This window comes from Anabas testudineus, chromosome 10, assembly GCF_900324465.2.
Source record: "Anabas testudineus chromosome 10, fAnaTes1.2, whole genome shotgun sequence".
NCBI lineage: Eukaryota > Metazoa > Chordata > Actinopteri > Anabantiformes > Anabantidae > Anabas > Anabas testudineus.
The window spans coordinates 16,049,861-16,076,022 of record NC_046619.1 but is presented as its reverse complement, the minus strand read 5'-3'; the positions used below and the strand labels follow the sequence as shown (position 1 = coordinate 16,076,022).

The window sequence follows — 26,162 nt, the reverse complement described above, 5'->3', positions numbered from 1 at the left end:
TTTCTGTGAATCTTCAATTTGTCATCTGTCCTCTAAGGGCAATAAAAAAAATAATAAGAGTATAGGTAAACAACTGTTTTTAGTATCTTATAGAAATTCCTAGGTAATTCTGTTGAATTCGTGTTGAAGGCTGCGTCTCTGGAACAAAGTTTGATTTAAATTGGTTATAATTTAAGGGAAAATGTTAAAAAGTCATGATAGAGGGGAAATGCTTGGATTTGTTAACTGAGCTAATCAGTTTTGATAATTTCAAACAAATAGTGCAGCGGCGCACAATTCATAATACAATTTCTTGTTACCTGTGACAGGTTTTTTTGTCTCATTTTATTTGTTCAGAATATTGAGCTTTTGTAGATTAATTACAATCCTTGTTGTAGCTTTGTTCTTCTCACTTCCTCTTTCATTTACTGTCATATTTAGAAAACCTTCAGGCACCTTCTCCTCCACACACACACACACACACACACACACACACACCATCCTCTTCTCCTCCTCTGGTCCTGTATATAGTCCAAGTGATTAGATGAATAAGTTGTGCCATCCCATATGGTGGGCTGTCCTGCTGGATCTGATCACAGTAGTGAATGAAGGAGCCCATGAGCCCATGAGTCACCACCGGTTAGTTCTGCCACACGCTCTGCTGTCACATACTTCCCTCTCTCCCTCTGTCCATTCTGCCAGCCAACAGACGCCATGCCTTTTAAACTCTCTCGCCCTGTCGTTCACTGTCTCCCTTTCTTATGCACGTCATACCTGAAATTGCATGCTCTCTCTCTCTCTCCGGCTCCTCCTCTTTTTATTCCCCTGTAACACTCTCACACTCTCTGCCCCGGTACCCTCTTCTTCCTTTCTTCATCTGGATAAGGTAAAGGATGTGCTCTGCTCTCTGACAGCTCAAACATCAGTATGTTCCCCAAGTTCTGCACACTCAGTGTCAACATCATTGTCATTTATAAACATTTTATACCAGCTCTGTAGGGTAATGGCTAATTTCTCCCACCACACGGCTCTTCATTAAAAGTTGATTTTCTGTCAAAATGCATTCCAATCAAATTAAATGCAGCTACTTGGACAACTTTAGTTTTACTTGGGCATGTGTGTTAAGTTGCTCTGATGCATCAACGGTTATATTTTTAATGTGCTTGAAGTGTAAAGTATTTGCTTGAAAAAGAGTTAGCTTGATTCGAGTAAATATTATGTGATTAAATATGAAATAAAGCACTAAAAAGATGTCTTGAAAGAAATAGAGGAGATTGAGATGAGCTGCACAACGAAGTTTACTTTCCTGCATCAGGACGGCTCAGAAGTCCTTTTATAACTAATGTTATGCAACTGACACTTACTGAAGAACAAAAAAGAGCAGGTTCTGTTTAATTAATCAAAGAAAAAAAAAAGTATTACAGAACAAATCAGTCTCATAACTCTTGATAACATCATTAGATTAGGCGTTGCCTTCAAAAACTAACTAGAAAAAGCAACTGACAAGGCCAGAATCAGACCTCTGGACTTATATACATCTTTAAATAGTGGAAACATGTTTTAGACATTGTACCTTAACTTGTACCGTGAAGCCTGTGCCTCACACCCCCTATAGTAACTGCATATGTCCATGTCTCTTCATATTGTTCTACTGGACCATGTGTTGTCCAACAGTGCACAATGAAGCATCTTAAGGATCTTATTAAAAATCCCAAACACTAAAATATTTCTACCCAATTAAACTGCATTCACAAATACATTTTGGTGGAGAATTTTACTGAATGCCAATTACATTTTCTTTAAACAAAATAAACATAAGTTCACCGAAACAGTGTTACTTAATATCAATAAATGCACACGGGAAACAGATGTTTGTCCAGCAAAATATCTATAACATCTGGTTCTCTTGTCCAAAATAAATTAATAAATAAATGCACTTTTCCAGTAAAATATAGAGATTTTTGATTCGATTGTTTTCAAAAAATGTTATGTCTGGATTCCGTCACTCACAGCACTGGCAGCGAAAGACTGAGTTAATAGAGGAAAAATCTAATTGTGGCTTCACACACACAATGTCTGTTTAAAAGATTTTAAACAATTTTAAACAAAAGCCCTCCTGCTACACTATCTGCCTGCCATCCACCAAGACACCTACTTGCAAGTCACTTTACCTTAATAAATGATTGGATGAATTAATAAATTAAAAATATATATGTTGCATCACGAGGTAACTATGATATGAATCACTACAAACTGATAATCGGGGAAGCAGTTTAGTTGCATAGGAAGATTATTTTCAGGAGACAGGGTTGGCCTGAGAGCTACGTTGGACACAAACAAACCTCTATTCCCAGCAGGAAGTGATTGATGACAGATGGAGAAGCACAGGAAGGCCTGTTGAGATTCATCAATTTGGGTGTAGGGTGTGTGTGATGGTCAACTACAGGAGGCCAGGGCTCAAGCTACTTAGATGCTACTTGTGTTGTTCAATATTGAGGCAATCAATGCATATCCTGCAGGTTCATTGCTCCACACATGCTTGCTCATATAAGCACTGAGTGTAAAAATAGCCCCTTGTTCCAAGAGTTCAGACTTCTTTTCACCGCTGTTTCCCAATAACATTAAAAAGCCTTTTCATGTTTGGCAATTTCTTCTCTTCCTTGATGCCTTCCACCCTCCCTAGTTTTCTCACTTTTATTTATGTTCCTTTCTTCTTCAGTATTATTTTTCTGAAAAGGAAAATCAATAAACTCCCTTTCTCAGCCGTGAGAAACAGCTGAGAAAGTAAACACAATAAGTCTAGAGTGGTATTTTCTGTTCAGATTTATTTATTTTTTCCTGTATCTGAGCTAATGAGAGTATGCATGTGCACACATGCTCTTTGTCTAATTATCTAGTTTTGTTATGTCGTCACAAACCACTGGATGCTGGAGTGGCTGATATAAGGAGCATATTATCACCATGGAATGACTGCACTTGCGATAGTGTTAGCAGCATTTAAATTACTGCTCTCTGAGGTACTGGCTGCTTTAGCATCATTAGCACAACCATTACATAGATTGGTGAAGGAAGTGTGCTGAGGCCCTGGCAGGAGACCAGCGGAGTGTTCCTCAGGCTGGCAGGATCGTTCAGGAAGTGTAACCTGCCTTCGCTTCACCCTACCCTCCCACTATTTCTCTAGTGAGACCTGGCTGCAGCCTGCAGGAAAGATGGGGATTAGATGTGTGTGCTTGTGTTTACATGCCCAGGTAATCATAGTGTCATTGTGAGGACCAAATATCATCATTACGAAAATAAAATAAATTCTTTCAAGTTGATTTTTTTTTTCCTGGACTAGAGGTTACTGCTTACTTTTGTCTAGGTGTGGGTGTTTTGGACAAAATATTTACCTTGGGTTTTGGTCCTCACAGGCAAAGAGTGTGTATGTGTGGAGACACAGTGGCAGAAGGGAGTGAAGGGAGGTCAGAGTTATTAGTCCAAAATCTTGCCTAGGGCACCAGATGCCAGCCCTAGAGGCAGTGAGCAATCATTCTAGTAAGACTTCTGCCACTTCTATCAAGTAACTCAACCTTTCATGAAACAATAGTGATCCACTCTTCCTGCTGTCTTCTGTTACACGACGTACACTCGGTGGTAATGAAACCTCTAGCTATTAACTTACTTAGTTAATGAAGGTGAAGGAGCTGTTTATTAATGCTGCATTTTTCCAATGCAGGGGAGAATTATGAGTAGTGACTTTAAATCCGTTTTACTGAGCAGAAGTAAAAGAGAGAAACATAAAATAAGTCATACCTCTGTATTTGCTCAATTACAAGGTGCATGTGGAAGTGAGCCAGCACAAATCCATGCAAGGCTACAAGAGGAGATGTTGGAGTGGAGCGGGTTCACCTTGCCAATAACATGACATTTTCCACCAGCAATAATGCAGGCTTAATTTGGCTCTGAAGAGCATCTGGTGCAAATTGGACATAGTTGCTCTTTAGCATCTCCATGAATGACAGGCCTTCTATTTATACCTCTCATCTGGTGTCGAGTCTGTGTCACATGAACGGACCGTTACATCCACCAGAGGAACAGAATGTGGATTTATAGCGGCAAGTAAAACCAGCAATTGAAAAAATACAATCCATTTAATCACACATAATATAGTATTTTTCTGTTGGCCCGAAAAAAGTATGTGATCCTCTAGGCTAAAATCAACAAAAGCTAATTGGAGTCAGGAGTTGGTAAACTCAGAGTACAATCAATGAAACAATATTGGAGGTGTAGGTTACAGCTACTTTGACTTCTAAAAAAACACTCAAAAGATTTTGAGTTTTTCTACTCACCAGAAGTTTCTGCTGATTTGAATTAGGCCTAACAATAAAGAGACCTCAGAAGACTAACAATCAATAATGTGTGTTTTACATAAAGCTGCAAAGTAGAAAAAAGTAATGTGCAAAGGCATCAGTCTCCAGACAAAGTGTTCATAAACTGATTTAGCACTAGAAGTGAGTGATGTGTAAAATGTCACCAAAGCCACAATGAGAATGTTCAAATAGATAAATAAAAAGTTAACAACAATAAGACGTGGTTTGGAAGAGCCAGTTTAATTTTTATGTTTTGATTCCTTGTTGGATTTGTTGAGCTACGTGGTCAAAATGTGACAAAATTAATCCCCTATCAAATCTTTTATTATTCACTTAATGCATTAAGACTCATTTTTCCTCTATGACACCATCAGCAAAAAAAAATCTAAAACAAAACCTGTTTGAAGTAAACAAAACGAGTCCAGAATGTAAAATGTGTCAAAGGGTACTGATGGCAAAGGAGGGAACACTTGAGGCATTTCTGATAACTTGTGAAGGACAAGTGCTCTGCTCCAGCCTCTACTGTATTTGTTGTTGCTTTATCTTCTATGGCTTCTGCTGCTATGGCACAGAAAGCTCCATGTCCAGCATCACAGGGAATGTTTAATGAGTATTTTCCATAAGGGCATGGAAGACTATAATTGGAGCTATTAGCATAAAGGTTAGGTTTGAAGATCAAAACTTATTTTTAGGCCAATTAATGCAGAAAACAGGCAATTTGAAGCATTCACACACCTCTGCTTCCCACTGTTTTTAAAAAAGTATATTCATGTCTAGGAAGGACTGAAGACTGTGTGTTTGTGTACATATTAAAATATGTACACACACCTGACTTTCTTCGTGTCCGTATGTGTGAGTGCAACGTCATGTATCAGCACATTTGTGTGTGCATGTGGTATTTGGGTGTGTGTCGTTGGGGGCCACTGAGGAGGAGCATGTTAACCAGAGGAGCAGCCGGTCCACCAGATGTTCCTATTCCCTATAGGCTTGTCACAAGTGGACCTTTACTTCTCTCCCTGCAGAACAGACAAACACACACACGCAAACCCACAAAGAGTTGCTCCTGCAGACTATACATAGCACATGCACAGCAACACCATGAAAAGCTACTTTATGCTGCTGCCACTGTAGATTTGCATAGATCCACTACAACGAGGATGTTCTTCAAAGGGAGTAACGGTGAAAAACATTAAAACCCACCTGGCTTCAATGATTTTTTTTCTTTCCACCAACTTGATTTTCGATAGTGTCTTTAGCAAAGCGAAACAGTTTCTTTACAACGCTCAAGTGCGTATTGTAAATTTGTTTGAATGAATATTCTCAAAGTCAAAGGCATTCTACACATACTCGCAGTGTGTGAGGAATGTCGTGTTTTCAGTGAGCTACTGTCTCTTACAAAGCTGTGCACACAGAACAGTTCTTTTCACAATCAATGTCAATTTCAAGTGCCATTTTCCAATGCCACTGGTTTATTTGCTTGCCTGCACTTAGTGTAGCAAACTCATTCTCATCTTCATACACTAGGGGTGGGTTCCTTCCGTGGTGTCATGATACTAGGTGGAGGATGTGGCCATTTGGAAATGTCATGACAAAGGTCAAGACCATCATCACGGCCCAGTTCAACAGGCTGATTTATGAGGTTCTAGCAAATGAAATATAGTAAGGGGCTAGTGGAACAAGCAGGCCCCTATAGGCACCCCAAAGGTCACTAACTTAATTTCAATTAGGCCTAGGGGAGACCAGGTAAATATGTCAGCGGTGGAGAGTCCTGAGGAAATGGATTTACTTGTAATGACATTGTATTTATGGGGATTAGGATAAGGCTAATCAGTCAAAGAAGGTGGCTATGTTAGTACAGTATTGATTAAAGAGTTTGGGACAGAGATGCCAAATTAAATAATCATTCCACTGAATACCACACAGTGGCACAAGTGCTGCACATTATTTATTATTTACATTGGGAGACAATTGCAAGTCTCAGTGCTTTTTCCACTCCCTATCAATCACACTGAATTGTGCCTGCGCTGAATTCCATCAATTACTCCTTTCTGTTTGACACATGCGACACAAATTCTGATTAGCCAACATTTCTCTGGAAATAGCCACATTGTAAAGAACAAACGGGCTGACATTTTAAATATATAAGCCAAAGTTTACCACCAAACCCAACTCCCATCAACCCACCTCCACATCTCTACATATGTCAAAAGTACCCCCACACAAAACGTTTCAAAATGAGTCACAAATTGCCAGCAAATGATTTCCTGCTCTGGGAAAATAACAGGGTCCCCACTCTGCCTTTGATTCAGGTTCTTTTTTCATCCCCTCTTTGTTTACCCATGCTGTCTAGCAGCCGCTCTGCTGGAATCCCAATTGATAGCTGCCTGACGGGTGGAGGGGGGACAGGCTGGCTAAGCAGCCCAGAGGGGGTAGTGTGGTGTGCAGCCTGTAGTCAGGCATAGTATGGATGTGATAGAAAGATTCGCATTAAGTATATCTTAAAGCGTATTTTTGTGTGTGCCACCATGTTCATATGAATTAGTGTTTTGTCTTCATACATGCTAGTGAGTTTCCAGATGTGTGTGTGTGTGTGTGTGTGTGTGTAGACCTGTCTGTGTTGTGCGTCTGTTTGTGTGTAGGCATGTGTCTGTGTATCTTGTGAGGGTGGTGGCAGGGAGGTCACTTCTGTCACATCCAATGTCCAGGCCCATGCTGTGATGTGAAGGGCACTGTCAAGAGACAACCACGAAGCAGCACAGGTACAGCTGCCCTCAGTGCTCTTTTTCCTCTGTGGCACACACACAAACACATCCATGCTTCCTGTAAACTGACACACGGTGGTAGGAACCCCCACCCATACCCCCACCCCCCAGGGTAAAAGCTCCAGGATTATACAGTCTCTTCAAAACAAACACTACTTCCCACTTGATGAGGACTATCTGTTTGCAGATGACTAGTTACATGACGCTTCATGTAATGGGAAGATAGAAGCTGTGGCTTAACTGGGAGAATAAAGGCTCCTTTTGAACATGTTTATAGCTGCATACTGAACTTAAGAAGAGTACAGGCTAAAGAAAATAAATAATAAAACAATGGCTGTGGGAGGATAAGACAGACTTTTAAAGATATACAATATACTGCAAGTTTGAATGGATGCGCTTAAGATTCCAGTTGTTTGTAAAACTTGAAAATCTGCCAAAATAGAAAGTACCAAAAAAAAAGTTAGAGAAGGCAAGTTGTTATTTTTTTCCTCTGTGAGTGGAATAACAAAACATGAGGACAATACAAATGTCTGCTATTTAGATTAAACTGTTGGATGATAGCAAGAAAACAATGGCAAATATGTTAGTGTACTAAAGTATTAACATACTTCATGATAAAGATACAATAAAGTCACATTTTTATCAAATCAGCGCTCAGAAGTCATTAACCTAGCTTGATCTTATATCCTTCAAGAGAAAAGAAATACCACTACTGGATTTCTTGAGGAGTAAATTATATAGTCAAAGTTCAATCCGGTTATTTAAGTGTGTGTGAAGAAAGCATTAGTGTCCTGGAGAGATCAATTCAGTGGAACGGAGGAGGAAGAGCGATCTGTAAAGGCAGTCGGCATATAATACAGAACAGCCACTGAAGAATATATAAAGTATGCTTGAGTCCTCGTGAATATGCTGATGTTGGGTTTGACAGATACTGAGATCTGTGTCTGTGAGTAGCTCTTGTATTTTTGAGTTTTTGTGTCTTCAGTGAAAACATTCCTGCAAAGTTCTGGACCTATACACCGACGTATAGCTAGTGTAAGGTTAAGTGTAAAGGAATGGTTGTGTCTGTGTCTGTCTTTCTGACTGCTGTGCTGAGTTTCTGCAGATATATCCCTCTCTTCACGTCGCTGTCAGTCTCTGTCTGTGGCTGTTCTCAGGCTGTACCCCTCCAGTGTACACTATGTCCACACTGTGGGAGAGCGGCTCTGAAACTTTAATGCTAATTGATCCCAGTGAAGAAGTGTGGACACAGGTGTGTTGCCGCAGGCCCTGGCTCTGACATAGATGCCAAGGGATTCTGGGTAACCGAGGGGCTTATAGGGCTAGAGCAGAAAGTGCCACTAGCCGGGGCACAAGTGACCCAGTTCTTTTCTAATAAGCACAGGTTTGATGTGGAGTGTGTGTGTGTGTGTGTTTGTTGCATAGAGAGAAAAGGTAGTATACAGAATTCAGGGCATTTTAAGAGCAATAAAGATGAGGTTTGACATACTAACAGAATGAAAAGCTACATTCTTGTTTGACATCTAAAATTGGCCCAACAAAAACCACATGTGGATGGTTCCTACAGCCAAGTCTTTCCAAAGTAACTGGAAAAAAGACCATCAAACGTACACAGTGATGCTCGTCTGTACGTGTGGGCTCAAGTTTGACTCCTGCGCTATATGTCTGTTAGTTTTTAAACAAGTATGGTAATTGTGAGCCTTTAAGCTACAGGATAACCTACATCTAAATCAGACTCAAGCTGCTGTGTTAACTCCCAGATTTTTGCTTTAAGTTTGTAGTCTTGATTGTGTGGGTGTAGGTGGGCGGTTCATGTATCTGCGTGTGTGTTGGTCTGGATGGGAAAGAGACTTAGCACTGCCAAGACACAGGTGTGCGGATTAAGTGTGATCCCTTCTCATATTCTCAGTAGTATATCTTATTTGATGGCTTTTCTGCCATGTAAATCTCATCAAAAACTAGCTAACAATAGCACCACGTTGACAGACGCCCAAGCATCTGGCGAGCCAACACTCTGAATGTTCAAACTGCTGTGAACAACCTGTCTCCAGAAAGAGAGAAAATAAGGAAAGTCGAGAGTATGTGTGTGTGTGTTTGTGTTTTTGTGTGAGTGAAAGAGAAGTGAAAGGGGTGAGGACAGCGCATGTTGATAGCCTCATAAATCATGAAACAGATAGTGCTGTATCTTCACCAGTGTTGAGCCAGGTAATGGTATGATGATGATCTAAATGTGCTTCTGCCTCTCTTGTTTCAGCTTCCTCCTCTGACTTTGTTCTATTCCGTTCATAGATATAGAAAGAAGGAGAGTGGAGAGAAATAACTTTGGCCGGTACAGGGCCCCATTAAAGTGTGATGAGTGGCTTCAGCGAGGGGCTCTGTGTACAGCACTTTATTCAGGAACGATCACTTATTTATAGGTGTTGGAATTGTGTTGTTTGCTTGTTTTATTGAAAACCTTGTGGGTAAAGTGGCGGCGGGCCGCCTGGCATGTGAGTGCCACATCTCTGGAGGGCATCCCTGCAGAAAAATCTTCCTCCTTGATGAATAAGTGAAGGGGACAGATTAATTTTTCATTCACACAGAATCCATTGTCACTTGAGATGTCTGGTCTGGGAGTATGTGTAGTCAACCTGCAAGCAGTTAAAAAAAATAATAACATCCTTAGACACTAGCACATATGCACACACAGATGCTATAAGCACATAATGTATACTCTCACACACATGCAGAAACACAGCCACTCGCTCTATTCAAGTTGTGGACACTGTGGCGCTCTGAGAGACAGTGACTGTCAGATGTAGTTAAGGGGATAGATGAATTAGTGTTTACTCTGCCATCTGACTGCAAGTCAGTGTATCAGTCACAGCACAGACAAATCTATAGACCTGTTTACAAAGGTGAATAAATTACTATACCTCTGTAGCAGCTTCGTTCACGTTTTGCTGTCTGAAAAATGAATTTCTTGCTAGCATGATGAACAATACGGAAGGAAACGTGCAGGATTATTATTTTTTTGTTTATTTTAAAATGATGGTGAATAAAAAAAAAATTTACATTTAAAAGTGACTGTGCCGTTTCTACAACCCCCATGCCTATATTTTTGTGCCTACCACCTCTACTTTAAATCTTGTACACAAAAACGTGCGTTGACAGCCACACAGGTGATGCACAAGCAGAAACATGAAGGTAGCAAAGTGTAGACCATCGCAGGAAGAGTTGTGGTGTTTTGTGTACACGAGGGAGCATCTCTCAGTATGAATGATTTATATTAAAAGAGAAAGTGAAAACTCTTTCTGGAAGCACACCCACCTCGCACCCCCATGTGAACAGAAGGGAGCATCTTCACATGGCCAAATGGGTCTGATGGGGATGGCATGGAGGAAAGAGAAAGGCTGCTCGCTTGCAAAGCCTTCTGTGATCTCCACCACCACTCTCAGCGCACGCTGGGACACATCAAAAAGGGGATTAATAAATAAATAACACAACACCATGTTTTATTAACTTGGTTAAGGCATCAGTGGTGAAGGGTCCTGAGATTGGATAGCAGCTTGGATTGTTAGTGGAAACTTGTAGCAGCTGTCTAACCAGTTTCAGTTTGTTTGTTTGTTTTTTTGAGGAAAATCTTTTGTGAAGTTAACAATCAAGTATATTTCTGACTTAACAGATTTACTGTAGATTCTGTGATGCCTGTGAGTTTTACAGTGCAGCATGTTGGTAAGAAGCAGATGCAAAAAATAGTAATTTAATAATGCAATAATGTACGATTCCCAGCTGTACTTATGTGCCTGTGATTTATTTGTTCTTATTTATTTTTACTGCATGTATATCTTTGCATATTAATTCATTCCATTATGACTGAGTTGTGCTGGTTAGTGTTTTTTTTTTTTTCCCCTGTCGTGAACTTGTGGATTAATAGACATTCTGCAAACTCTTGGTCAAAAAGCCTCCTCTGGTTACTTACGTTCTTAAGTTACTACGTGGGTTTGATGTAAATCTAACACTATTTCGAGAGATGGAGCTTTAGCTATATTTTTGTTTACAGGGAGGTAGCTGTACGGCTTCATGGCACAAACAGATGTTTGCTTCCATAACCTCCTTCTTGGAGTGACTGCAGGCTGTTTATATAGCCCGACTTGTTTTATAAGTATTAATACTGTCAGCATGATGCTGAGATTCCACTTGTCAGGTATTATCTCCACATCGCAAATGGATTAGTGTGTGCGCGCGCGCATGTGTTTATGTTGGTGTGTATCTGTGCTGCCAAACTTATTTGTGTTTCTGAGAATATGTGTCTGAGCATTATGCACCTGTGAGCGTGTTTGTGTGTCATCTTGAGCGCACTATGAAGGTGTCATTGTGGAGCCTAGGCCCTGTAAGCTGTCAGACAGTGAGAGATGCTGCACCTCTAAAGGGCATGCTTTCTGGGCCTTTCCTGTCTATTATAAGCCCTGCAACACTCATCAAGGCTGTTGTAGTGCACCCCCATGTCCCTCAAGCAGCCACAGAGAGAAGCCACCTTTCTAACTAGGCGAGCCCTTGCCTCTAAACTTCACATACCCTTGTCTTCCATTTTGACATGATAAACGCAAGCAGCAGTAATGAGGCGTCGGGTTGTCAGGGCATCCATTTTGTTTTGCTCAAATCTGAGTAGAAGCAAAGAATTCTACCCCTTCTCCATTTGAGACACAGAATCCTCATTCTCTCCTCACTACAACTCCCAACCAGTGCCAGGGTTAACACCTCATGGCATTTGTACTCCACCTTATGATTCAGCCTCCCTAATTCTGACCTCATGTGAAGTGAAATCTTGTGTATATGTGTGCTGGGATTTATAGGAAATGATAAATTTCACACATATCCTTTTTGATTACACTCAGAAGTGATGACACTGCTGAAGGTGGTACTAGCACTCCAGCTAAGATAGACTGCACCGAGACTAGCCCAAGATTGAGATGTGTCGCTATCTCGCCATCTGTAACAGTCACGCCTGGCATCGTCAGAAACAGATCGCCTCGATACCAGCCACATCAAATCTCCAGTTTGCCAAGCAAATAGAATAAAACAATCTATCGATCTTGCTCCACCTCCCTGTGTATCAACACAATCCATCTGTGTTTATCAGGCTATCTGGCTTCCTATCTTTTCTTGTCTGCAGGCAGGCATTCTTTTCTTTTTTCTTTTCTTTTCTTCCTTCCTCCTCCCACATTTGTTTGGTGATCCATCAGCCTATTTACCTTATCATGCTGCCAAACCATCCATTTACGCTCCCATCTGTCTGTCAAACTATATCTTAGCTTCCATTTGTCTAACTATCTCTCTGTCTACTCATTCACCTGTCAATCATGTGGCGTGCCTTGGCTGCTGCAGGTTCCAGCTTCTCGTCAGGCTGATGGTGTCTCTGACCTCATCTGCTCAGAAGAAAGCTGGATAAAGTAATTAGATTCCTATCACTTGATCTGAGGTTTTACACTGTATTACTTACAGTCCCGTGTAATTATAGTAATAGTTGTATGTCGTCAATAGATAGTTTCAGAGTTGAGACCAGAGTAAATATACAGACAGAAGTTTCTTTGGGAGAAGATTGTTTGTGGTAGTATGGTGACCTATTTTGATACATATACGAGTGTTTGAAGATAAATATTAAAGTTTAGAGTCTATTTTCAGTGAGTTCATACTGTACACCATTATCTGTGATCTAGATTGCTCCCTCCACAGAATCCAAACAGAAGCAGGTCACCGCTTTGGCTCGGTCCAGTTCAGATCAAGCCTCAGTGGAGCAAGCCAGACACTGATGTCCATGTTGTCAGGGGGTCTAGCCTCACACAGAGGACCAACCAGTCTTATAGGATCAGTGACTGCCCCCCCACCTAGGCACTGGAGTGCCTTGGCCTGATGGATTACTCTCTCCTGGCTCAGGCCTGTGAAACCCAGGCTTCTGCTATAGGGCCCCATCTGTGCTCTCCATGGCTCCTGCGTGCCTTGTGGTCATAGTCTTGGGCTGCTGGTGAAGCCCCAAATCAACAGCTTTGGCCTAGTGTTTATATTATGATACAGCTACTAACCCTCTATAAATAAAATCTACTTTAACCAAATTAAAGTCAAATATGGGAAGAACTGTTGTGAGAAAAACTTTGGTGAATATAAGACGTTTCATACCGTGCACGCTAGGATCTGCTTTGCTGGGTACGTTTGCCTGTTTTCAGATGTTTTAGAGGCTGCGAAATTAGTCAAAAACATAATTAACTGCCAAAGTAAGGGGATAACATCGAAGTGTAAAGTAAACTTGAACAGCAGCAACAGGTGGACAATGCTAAGTTTCAGGAATTTACTCTTTAGGATATATCTTTCATAGTTATACTTAGACCTAGGTTGAAGCCTGCCTTCTGAAACTTGACTGTTGAGAGGACAATCATGAATGGGAGTTTTGCCTCAGGCACTGATCGATTGCAGAAGTGTTTTCATATAACTGTTCATTTGGGCTGTGTGTGCCTCTGCAGCACCCTTGAATGCCAAGAGGCATTGTTTTGTGACTGAGGAATCAAGTCCAGCAGAGATATTTTAAGATTTCTGAACCTGAGAGATGCAATGAAGAATCTATGCTACTAGTCGTCTCCGAGTTACGTTGGTTCCAATCAAAAATCTAACAAATGTTAGCTTCACGGAGAACAATAGATTTTTTTGATTACCCCAACATAGATTCACACAGAGCTAGAAATGCATGTAGTACACACAGGTTTTACGTGCACAAACACACGCAAAACCTCTTTTCCTCTCCTGCTGTTTTGTTCCTGGTAGAGACCTGTCAAAGCTTCCCTGCTGAGGCGATAAACTAGTACTTTTCTTCCCTCTAAAAATAAGCATTTGTATATGAACATGTGCTGTGATTTCCTACTCTCCTGAAACATATTTTGTGTTGAGCAGTCAGGAGGCATTACTCTCAGACCAAGTTCCTTTTACTAGGGTTGTTAGATGCAGTCTGTGAATATGTGCACATTTTATGCTGTGTTTATGTAGAAGCACGGCGGCTGCAGGTCTACACATTATAACGGACAATAAAAGCATTAAGAGGAAAGATTGGCTAGTTGCAAGAAGGGTAAAAATGGTAAGCATCAAAATGAGCCATGATGCCATTTTTGAGTGATGGTACACAGCACTGTTGTTGTCAAAGGGAGTCTGGAACTTAAATGGAATCCAAGAGAGGTGGTAGGTGAAAAAATGGCTGTATTCACTATCTGGGTCAGGCTCCAGTATTGCCAAGCATGCACATCACAGTACCCACTGAGATAGAGTGGTGATAGAGGTACGGTAAAATTAGCCACATCCCTGTGCTGTCAAAACCTATTGCACGTGTTCTGGCCACCCTGCTCTCCCTGAACCTCTCCTCATTACCGTTTATCTCAGCAGACTGCCAGTTAAACTCATTTTGCTTCCAAATTCTGTATACAAGCTGTCTAGTGGGAACACAAACTTGTATACACGCATGTCAGAACTGAGCTTTAAGAGATTTAGTGTCCATTACAAGTTAGTGTTTACATTGCTTCTGGTACTTCCTGGGTATTTAGAAATCGCAAGTGACCAGTGTACATAGAGCTAATGTCTGCAATCAGGGGGATTAAAAGAGCAAAGTAGGAGTAGAGAGTACGAAGAAGTTTGCAAATGTGAAACAGAAGATAGTGTATATAAGATGGGGGAATTTCAGTATCTTGCCTCAGCATGTTTATCCAGGCCTGTCTTAGGCATTTCCCCCCGTCATGCTATTCTGATCACCTCTGCCTGCTATGGTGTGCTGAAAAAACATACCGAAACACATCAGACCCTCACGCTGAAATCCCGACATTTGTACTCCCCACTCATTTAGATCCTACAGTGGCAGGTTGGGTATAAGTATAGCTACAGGCAAACTTTGATTGAAAGTAGTTTGTTTATTATACAGGGAATTTTTCCTGTATAATCCTGGGACCCATCAATGAATGAGAAGGCTGAGGAGGTAGAATGGATGAAACTAGATATATCAATATAGTGCTTTAAATAAAACACAGTTAAAAGTAAAAATATCGTGCGTAACAATCGAGTAAACTGCTTTCACCAATTATAAATGCACAGCTAAAACACTGGAACAGCTCTGTGTTCATTCTTTTTTATGAGACAAAGTGAGATTTTAGAATCGGTGTTTATGAATATGATTATGCATAAATGTGTACATAATTTTAGCACTATTGTTTTTGTCCTTAGATTTACATTTGGCAGTAGCTTTTATTCAAAGCGACTTACAAGTAAGGTACAAAGCAGGCAAAATGGCTAAGTCAGGTAGAAGACGCTGAAAGCCATGAGAGGAAATGTTTTCTGAGACGCAAGTGCCAGATAGGGAAGAAAAGAGATTGTGTGTGTAAGGAAGGCTGTTTTTGTTTAGTTCTATGTTTTACTTAGAAAACCACCACAATAAATTGTATTCTTCTCTTGGGTTTTTGTTACCAGAAGCGAGATGACCTGCATTTATTTGAAAACCTTGATATTGTTTTGTTAAAGAAAAAGAAAACACAAAGCAGTGAGCCCAACATGTACAGTGCTGTAGCTGAGAGAGAGCATGTCAGGCTTTTAATCCTTTAGTTTTCTACCACACACCGACTTGTATACATTCCAGCCGCTTGTTGTAAATCAATGAGTGACTCGTAATTGCAGATAGAAAAGGTTCACTGACACTGTCTTCTTTCACCCACCCTCCTTTTTTTGGTAATAAACCAGCTCTTCACAACTGAACTCACCTTTTCCTTCACTCGCACTATTTTTTCCCTCCCCTGCCTCTTGTTTAGGGGTGATTACTCTTACTACTGAAAGAGGGGCTGTGTTTGCCACGACTGTAGTTTTGTGATACCCGGCCCATAACTTTCAGCAGGAAGAAATAGCTTCTCCCTCTGCATCCCATTTATACACCATATCTTGTTTCTGTGTAGGGAGTTCCATTACTCTGTAGCTTGGAGGCTGGCAGAGGGGAACGGGGGAGGGAGGTGTAGGAGATGAAAAGAGGTGATAGAAGGTTGCGGCTTTTGCTGCTGCTAGTGCTGCAGACGCTCTCCCATTCGACAGAGTAGCAAACACAACATGTTGATGTGCAGCGAGCAGAGATTTTATCGCCTTTATTATGCTTTATCAAAATATGAAGTGCTGAGCGACTCGCAGAGAGAATTAGACAAAGCCAGAGACATATCAGAGAAATCATGTCATTGCTCACTTGTTTAGTACAACAGACAGTAAATGTATGGTTTGCAAAGATATTCTAAAGCAGATGCAACTTCCCCCCTGCATTATAATGCGTACTGTCTGTCTTGTACAGCTGCTTGCACACTTGGTGATTATGTGAACCTGACCTTGTTCTGCTTTGATGAATGTCAATGCCGTGTTTAGACGATGGTCCAGAGTCTCATGCTACCCTGTCAATATTTAACTAACACAGTATAATCTCTCCAAAAGTCTTCCTGTTTGTACTGGCCACAGAGAGGTAATTCCTCAAGTATCCCATGCTGTGTTTGTTTGATAGATGACTGGCAGCTTTTCCTTCTTTTGTGGTTCACAGAACCCCATCATGATGCAAATTTCATGTAATTTGCCAAAGATGACAGTAGCACAAAAGTCATTATGATATTTAACGTCCTCTTGGGAATTCTCCTGTGAAATTACGGCTCTATCATCATCAGTCAGGAGACGGTTGGACTTGGATCTCCAGCTCAGGACCTCTGCTTTAGGTGTTTAGTAATCTGGGCGTCCTCTCCTCCTCCTATTACCCTTGTCTTATTCAGAGCATCTCCCTTGTGGCAGGGATCATCATGATATACACACAAGGATGTGCTTTGAGTGTTGGAAACATGGGGGGAGTGTATCATTTCCTCAAAGCAGTGCACAAAGCCGTTTCTCTGTGCACGGCATGAACACTTAAGCAACAATGTATTTCTTTTTATGTGTGTGAGAGGGAGTAAGAAAGAGATAGTGTGTGCATTTGTGCTTGCGTGCGTGTCAGTGACTTCCCCCTCCATCTGCCCATTGTCACTGAAATCCTTGGTGCATTTAGTAACATTTTGAGAAACGGTGCCAGCCAGCATTTAATTAAGTTCTAGTATGCCAACATCTCCCTGCTGTAACATGGAATACCTGCTCTGCTTTTGTCAATTTCTTTTTCCCGTTCTTGTGTACCTCTGTGTCATGCCTACTGTAACTTGGAAAGATGTCGCCTCTGGGAGAGCCAGGTAAAGAAGCCATCAAAACCAATGCAAGTAGAAAGAGTTGCAATCAGTGCTCTAAATAAAAAAAACCCCGTAGAGTTCGTCTTTTGTGTGGAGCTCTCCTCCTTTTCCCCAGTTTCACTTTGTTTCCCTCTCTGTCTGTATGTGCTTGAAGCATTGAATTCAGTAGAGGGTAGTAGTAATGTTTCTATCCCAGTAGAAATGGCTGCTGTTTGTTCAATTGTTGTGATAGATTGATGTGGGGTGTGAAAAGACGGGCTTTTATGCACCTGAAGACAGGAACAGAAAAGTCTTTATGAGAAGCCAATAGCTTTCCTTTCAAGGATACTCTGATGGGAGATGCATTTTGCTGCAAGTTTTTCTCCCTTTTTGCAAAGTCTTTGACAAAACCTTTCCCGTGTATTTAGGCAGTTAGGCAACATGCAATTACCCCCAAAAGGGCACTTTTCATTTTTTATTCTACAAAAGCTGTCGATCATGTCTTTTTTTTTTTCTTTAGGTTTACAACATGGGGCCACAGTAACAGTCCCTACTGTTACAATACAATGAAGTAAAAAGGTACAATATGGCTGCCTCCTAAAACAATAGAGCAAACAACAGTGTGCCCATAAGTATCAACACCTGTACTCTGAATCAGTGCGACGTTTTAAGTATTAAGTGCTGGAGCACTGGGTGCTTGTGTTGTAGACATTTTCTGTTGACACTGATGCTTTACTGTACAAATAATCACTTTAAATATTATTTGTTCACCCCTTTTCAAACCCCAGCAGCTATTATTTTTAGAGATATGTTTACAGATTGATTCAGTTCTGATTTAGACTCTCAAATTCATTTCCTTTCTTCTTCCCTGTGATCCTTTACGCTGTCCTTTTCCTTTGTATGGTTAATAGATGGATGATCCCACATTAGCAGAGGGTCTGTATTCTCCAAGCTCTGTGTTTTTTTAATGCTTCTTTGTAAGACTGAGGGTTAAAAGATGCTTGACCAGAAATGAGGTTACAGCAATTGGGCTTGAAGATGATTGGCAGGGACAGATTGCAGATGATCTACTTTTCTTTTTTAACAATTCTGTCCCCATTTTTTTTTCTTTTCTGTCTATTATGGATGCTCGTTTGAAGGGAGGTTGAATAAGTCCTACTTAGAGTGAAGCAAACATGTGGATGTAAAAATAAGCGCATGGATGAGTAGTGATGATGTTTTTGGACACGCTGCCAGAACATGTTAGCTTTACGATTACCTACTGTAGATGAACGTATGTTAAACTGATAGAAGTGGAGAATACAGAACTCTCATCTGTTTTTCTTTATTTTTTTTTTTATGTCTCAATCTGTCTTCCTTTTGCTCTTTCTGTTCCTTCACTCTCACTCTCACTTTCTCCCTCTCTCCTCCTGTGCACCATCTGCATGATGCTTTGTATCCAACTCGAAGGAGGAGTGCTTTCTGTTCTCCGTGGCGAGGGTGGGAGTCTCTGTGTATGTTTGTGTGCGCACTTGTTTGTGTATATGTTCCTAGCCATCTCAGTCACTCTCAGCTCATTACCTGACATGATGGATCGAGCGAGTGCCATTAAACAAAGCCCAGCCCGGGACGCCTGGCACCCTACAGCTGGCACTGAGTAATGGTATAGTGGTGGCGGCACGCTTGGAAATACCAGGGAGTCCTGTGTGGGTGTGCGTGCAGTCATCTCCATGGCTATGCTTCCTGGTTCTGTCCAGCTCCACCTGCCACCTGGCTGCCCAGTGGATGCCATGGGCATTTCTGGGCAGCTATGGTTGGATAGCATGGGAGGCCGTGTTTGTATGACTCTGTCATAGAACTGGCACAGAGAGAACACAAAGTGTGACTGGCCCCACTACAAACACAGCAGTGAAACATTCACTGTCAGTAACCAGCTGGATGTATCATAGCTACCTCAAACTTTCTAATTGATCCACATATTGTGGTTCATTTCTTTCAGGTTGATATAAACACGTTGCACTCTTTCATCCCTAAAATGATCTTTAAGATAGAGACACTCAACCAAGCCTTGCAGTACTTCTCCATCTCCTTTCCGTGCTCTATACATATTGTATGTCCTTTTCTTATTATTTCCCTCATGTTTTTCCAGCTGCTTGCGTGTGGGCCTGCATGTGTGCATTTACATTGTCTTCTGTGCATATGCTGCATCTGATGTAAGAATAGCTGAGGGGCTCGAGTGGAAGCATGGATCAGGAGCTGAATGGAGTTACTATGACACCAGACACAAGCACCTCCACTCCAACAGCTTCTTCTGTTTCTCCTATCCTCCCCTGCTGCTCCGCTCTCAATCAGCCTGGATTTGCTTCATGTTGTTTCTCAGTCTCTTTTCTCTGCCTCCCTTAGTTTCTCTATACACTCTTTCATTTAGTTGAGCTCCTGCGTGCCAGTAGGAATCAATGTAACAACACTTTCTTGTTCTTTCTCAGTCTCCCTCCCCGGTTTTGATTCTTTGTTGTTTCTTTTTTTTTCCCTGAACAGACAACCGGCGCGCGGTCCTGGAAAGGTCTCGTTCACGGCACAACACAAATCACCAAGCTCGATGATCAGTCGCGCCTACCACAAGACGCTAGATAAGTGCCAAAGAGGCCTGCGAGGTGGAAACCCAGAAGACATCTGAAGGAGGGACAGACCACCCCCCTTACTGCGGCACATGCACACACACACACACACACACACACACACACCTGAGCATTGACACACATCACTAAGTATGGAAGAAAAAAGCCTGAAGAAGCTACAGTACTACACACACAGGAATTTAATTTTCATGCTGTTCATTTGAAGTCTTACATATTTATTCAGGACTCTCGATGTTCACGTCCTCTCTAGATGGTTTGATTAATAAAGAAAAGTCCACATTTCTGAGGATGCTGCTGTCTGAAATGACAGATTTTCATAGCATGAAAAGCCAGTTTGATTTTTGCCAGTCTATTCTATCTTTTATTCTTTCTTTAAATGAAAATACTACAGCTCACATGCAGTTTTGATAGGACACATAAAATATGTTGACAATAGACATTCTGCCAAGAAAGACTGCACCATAATGGATGCTTATCATCCACAAAAACATACCGCACACAGTTCATTCAGCAAGGGGGCAGCCGGCCAGCTGTCCTTAAAATGGAAGACAGATTCAACATCCAATCTGCGGCATTTCCACTGAACTCTCAACAGAAGCTGGCCACGTTGAAATGTTTTTCCTCCATCAAAACATCAAAACAAGTTTTACTAGTAAATGTACAGAGATACCACATGAATAACTTTTATTTCATTACATATCCCACAAAGCCACAAGAGCTGGCCCCTGTCTGTGCGGATATTTCAGAGTGTGTGACTCACAGATCTTGAAACTGTAATGTCCATTTTGACGAGATGCATTTTATTTTTAGTTGTGTAATATCTAACCGATGCCTCCGGGTGCTGATCTCTGTCCCAAGGTCGCTTTTGCTGTTAACATGAGAGACTGACACATTTCTAAATGCATGTAACTGCCTGGGGAAGTGAACATGAACTCTTGACCTTCCCTGTAGTTACACAGGTTTTCCGTGGGGGAAGCTTCATTATACAAAGGTATTACATTTCTGAGTGAGTGCTGGGACAAAACTAACTCTTTGAGATTTTGTTTGGCCAATATTTAACTCTGTAATCAGTGCACAAACTACTCCTGTACTGACTGTGCACTAAGAGCAAGCATGAAGCGCATTGAAAGGATTATTATGGTATTTTTAGCATATTTTATATTATCATTTTCTAAAGAGCATAATTTTATCTCTATTAAACTTAAGAGGAATGATCTGACTTTGCTGAACCCCACTAGGTTTTCTGCTACAACATATTCACAGCTACTATAGAAAATGTTCACAGGACTTAGTTGTAATCTGTGTTGTGATATCGTTTCTACTAGTATTGTTTCTACGAGTAATTAAAGTCAAAAGTGAGCGTTGTTAGAGTGGGTAAAAAACTTTTTTAGATCAGATAAAACAACTGTAGACTGCTCTCAGTCTTTTACTCTACAAACAAATATATCAATGTCCACGTTTTTTTTTTTTTCAGTATGAAAACTTGGAGGTGTCGTTTTTGAGACGTGAACCTTATTCGACAGGGATGTATGTCCTTTGTCTCATCCACTCGCCAGAGTTTGGGAAATGCTAATTAGTCTGATTTGGTGTCTAAAGGGTCTAAAAGCACCAGTGGTGAGAAGTTCAGTCAACTTAAAATCTCCTCAGCAAACTTTCACCAGCAGTTTTTTGACCATTGGTTATTCAGAAGACATTGAATAATAAAACAGAGAGGAATTTGTGGGCCGTGTGATACAGTTATCCACTTAACTGTGTCTCCAAACAAGCTGGCATTAGAGGAAGAGTATGACTGAGGAATCAGTTCAGCCGACAACTTGCCCTGGATGTATTTTCCTATGCAGCTGGCAGCTACGTCAGAAGACAGCTATATCTGCCTAGTATTTGCTTTCTTTCTTTCAGAGATAAGCAAGAAATATCATTTGAATGAAATCATGCTCTCAGATGACTGTGGTTAACACACGTTCTCATATCCTCCAGAGATGGTGATAACAAAATTAACACCACCTATAGCACCATCATACCCACATTTAGGGGAAATATAGCTAAAGTTTCAGTAACATCGCCCACCTGAGGAAGCTTTCAGCATTAAAACCAGATGTTTAAACAATGCATGCACAGAAAAACAATGCATATTTGTATGGATGTTCTCTCTCTCTCACACACACACAGACACACACAGACACACACACACTACTAGACCTAATAAACACAGAGTGTGTGCACCTCTGTATACTTCCTTTTCACTGCTCTTCACATTAACACATCTAATAAGTGATGGAGCAGACACAGGAATCCATATGCAAATGGGTGTCATGTACATCCATTCACAGCAAAACGAGGAGAGGAAAACTGGGCCCAGTTCCACAATAATTAAGATTTAAAACACAACCAGACGCACGTGCAGCTTTATAGACCTGAGAGAAGGAACGCATATGCACATTTCTGTCTTTGTGTCTGAGAAGTCGTAGCTGTGAGTCTACACAGTTTATGCATCTGGACCCTGATGACAGGTGTTCGTGTACAAAACAGTTGAAAGCTCCAAGCTTTGCTCCTCCGCAAGGACCAACAGTCACACAGTGTCTTCACGTGAACTTTTTATTCATATATTCATGCCTAGGGCGGCCCTGTCCCCTCGCCACCCTAAACTGTAAGAGGATGCTACTGAAAACAACCGCTGAATCCACATGGAGTGTGGGTACAACTAGAATAATCAACTGAGGGGCACAACAGACAAGATGATGCTTGTCTTGGCAAGTGAGAGTCCAAACTCCCTCCAATTCCCCAGCACTAACGGCATAAGTGACCGTTTTACCATAACACGAGTTACTATAGTAATACCATAACTCGGCTTTAGGCTTTTTGTGTCTCTGTGTTTACAAGTGTGTGTTTGTGTGTGTTGCCAGCTCAGTAACCAGAACAGGAACCCGGGAAAAATAGGATTCAGTGTGCTTGACTCCTGGGCTGAATAGATGGAGATTTTTCATTTAAACAATCTGCCAGTGCTGCTTGTGATGTGTCTGTTTCACAATGTCTCCTCTGCCAGCGTGCATGCTTCTAAAAATGCAATTTTACACATCATCTCGGCTCAAGGTGCAGCCACAATGCTCCGAGAAGTCTGCATATTTAAGACCACAATAATTCTCTTCAGAATATAAGGTTCAAGCAGTTGCACCGAGAAAGCATAGAGAATGAGGTTTCTGCATAAGGGATTCAGCATAGATGGGAGTTACAAGGGAATGTTGTACACAGCAGAGGGAGATGTGCAGTGGTTTTCTATTTCTAATCATAACTCAGCCTTTGTATGACATCACCTGCACACTGTCATATAAAGAAAAGGTGTTTTTGAATGAATTTACCATCAATGCAAATGTTTGCTGTGACATCTTCTGATTGGACATGTTAAAAATGGCAGTGTCTCTTTTTTTTCTGAATACTTTTAAAACATTTTTTCACTATTTAAATTAACTTAGTTTTCTGTCACACGTGCCAACTTTATTATCATTATTACTATTATTGTTATTATGTTGGAAAACAAAGTCTGTATTGTACAATAATGGAAAAGACTGACAGGCTGTTTTTTAAATGAATAGTCAACTAGTTACAAATCTTTCAAAGTAGGACACTTTAATTTGATTACAAAATGATAGTCGTGTTTTGTTTTGTTTTGTTTTTTTCTTATTAAAAAGCAAACATCTTTTGTGAGACGTTATTTATTTTGAGTTTTTAAAAAAAAGTTTTAATGATTCCATTGTAGATTGTATTGAGCTGAGAGCTGTGTTGTCAGTGTAGAAGTTCCAAATCAAGCATCTTCGCCTCAACAGTGATCACGATGAACAGTTATTGTTTTCTGAATGATGCAACATAGAACCGAATGTGAATAACTCTCACAAAACGTTAGTGTTGTTGCCATTCAACAGACAAAAAGTCACGTTAAATTACTTCTCTCGACAAAAGCAGTAACAGAAACTTCTATATTGACATTCCTCGTCGTCCCTGTAAGTGAATGTTGTATTTCTCTCCCATTTCATCTTTTAGGATAACAAAAATAATGTGTTTTTTATAGAAGATAGCAGGAGACACCTGAAATGTTCCATCATCTTAGTGTGAAAAACAGGCCTCAGTGTGTTGGGGCCAATCATTCCATCGTCTTTTAGCTTGTAACTAACCCATTACAGTACATGACTTGTGGTATCTGTAAGACTGAGGAGGCAGGGGTATGAGAGGTTTATCAAAAACAATAAAAAGGTGCCATTTCGGTGGTGGATGATGGTAAGCGTCTTAATAAAAAGAAGAGTTTGCAATGTAACTTTCACCCACTGATTGTGCACTTTACCTCACAAGCTCTTCTGCTCAGGCAGACAAAGAATTGTTTGAGATGTTTGAATTCGACATTGCCACTAACAGAGTGAACTATTTGCAAAGTACTTCTTTTGGTAAATAGTTCCCAGCTGCCACATATCCATTTCTTTCCTACTTTGTTAGTGCTTACTGTTGATTTGAGGAATACCAATTGCGGCCGAATCAACAAACAACGTTCACAACTGTTGGCAAACCCTGTCCGACTGTGATGTGTAAGCTGCCATATCCCTGCCTACCTTCCATATTGTCATTGAGTATGTTTTATTGTCTTAAGAAACATTTATATTTGTAACTTTTAAGTTTATTTGTATCCTTAAGAACATGAAAAAACAAAATGGTTATGCAAACTGTTGTTCCATAAAACATGTAATGGAAAATGATACTAAATAATAACCACTTTGTTATATAAACTGATTTCTGAAAGATATATTTTGTGTCTTTCCATTTGTATCTTTATGCATTTACACATATCACATATCTCCAATTTGGGTTTTAGTTTTCATGTTTTTTTTCCCGAATACTGCCAAAAAAAAAAAAAAAATCACATCCCCAGTTTACTTAGGGCAGAAGATACCTGCCCCAGGCTGACTTATGGACAGGCATTACAGAGAGCTTGAGGTGTTAGCACATGATGAATGAGACAGCTCCTACCTATAAAAGCAACATATTTGGACCTTGGTGTCCCCAGTGCTTTATCTTCCACAGTGTCAAAGGCAAAGTGATAATGCCGTCATGTCCAACGACAGCTTAGGGAAATTACTACAGAGTCGGAAAATACATATCCAGGAAAACTGACCTTTAGAATCGTTTCTCAGATCTTAAAATCTCCCCTGTGACAACACATTTTCACTGCCCAAGTTAGAGGACAAGGAAAGGCAGGATGGAAACACGATAATTTGTTTATAATTCAATGAAAGATTTAATATGATAACCAGGGAAATATCGTCTGTGGATTTCATCTTGTATACAGGCTAAAAAAGCAGAGTTGTGTCTGAGTACTACAGGCAATCCAAGTTTAAAATTAATAATACAATGTGGGATCATATTTTTTTTGTAGTGAAGCAAACACAGTAGCACACACTGTACTGTGTGTGTGTGTGTGTGTGTGCGTGCACTTCACTATGCAAGATGTATTGACTCCACTTGTTTCTATACCCACGTGTTCCTCCCTGTCTGGCTGTCCGAGTCCCAAGAGTGAGTGTCAAATAGCAGGCTAGAGCTGTTCCTGTCCAGGCCCCTTAGCGTGACACCCACCCACCAACACATCCTCAAATCCAATAGCATGTTCTCCCTCCATGTGCCACGTCTCGCTTCCTTGCTGCAGCATGACATCATAAAATAGTGGCTGACTTGGGGAAGTGACCCTGTGGCCACAAGGGCATCTCACTTTCTCCCTCAGACACACACACACTCACCAATATAAACACACAAAGCTTCATTCTTTAAATCTCTGGACTGATCTTCTCTGAGTCTCTCCTCCTCCCAGTGTGCAGTCAGACAGATGGAGATTCATCTCTCAACAAGCTGTGATCTGTGTTTAGAGATGTGTGCTGTAGAACACAACTCTAATTAGGTTTATTGTTGATCTTGGGAGGTTAATTTGTACTTGGCTGCGAGTAAATATGCTGAAAGGGGCCAACCTAGTTCTTTACAAGGCACCAGCATTGCAGCTTTTTTATCTTTTTGACTTTCCAGGTGATTTAGAAAGATTATACCACCATGCTATATTTGTCTGGCCTGGTGTAATTGCACTTTGTATTAAGGGTGAGAGATCTGCCTTGGCTGGGATAGTAGAACAGGGAAATGAGATACAAGAAGTGTGTTGGTCTAATGAGCTTAGGGGAACAGTTGTGTGTATGGCAGGTCCTATTTATTTATTTA

The 26,162-nt window shown here is 40.8% G+C and overlaps 1 protein-coding gene across 5 annotated transcripts in view; it reads left to right on the top strand.

Moving 5' to 3' along the window:
- Nucleotides 1–24,695, top strand: part of diaph2 (diaphanous-related formin 2) — a 326,327-nt gene extending 301,632 nt beyond the window's left edge. For all 5 annotated transcript variants that reach the window (XM_026357343.1, XM_026357342.1, XM_026357344.1 and 2 more), the window contains one exon: nucleotides 19,822–24,695. In XM_026357343.1, coding sequence (XP_026213128.1) covers nucleotides 19,822–19,886 — 65 coding nt within the window. In that variant the 3' untranslated portion in view covers nucleotides 19,887–24,695. The remainder of the gene's footprint in view (nucleotides 1–19,821) is intronic.
- Nucleotides 24,696–26,162: the final 1,467 nt, after the last annotated feature.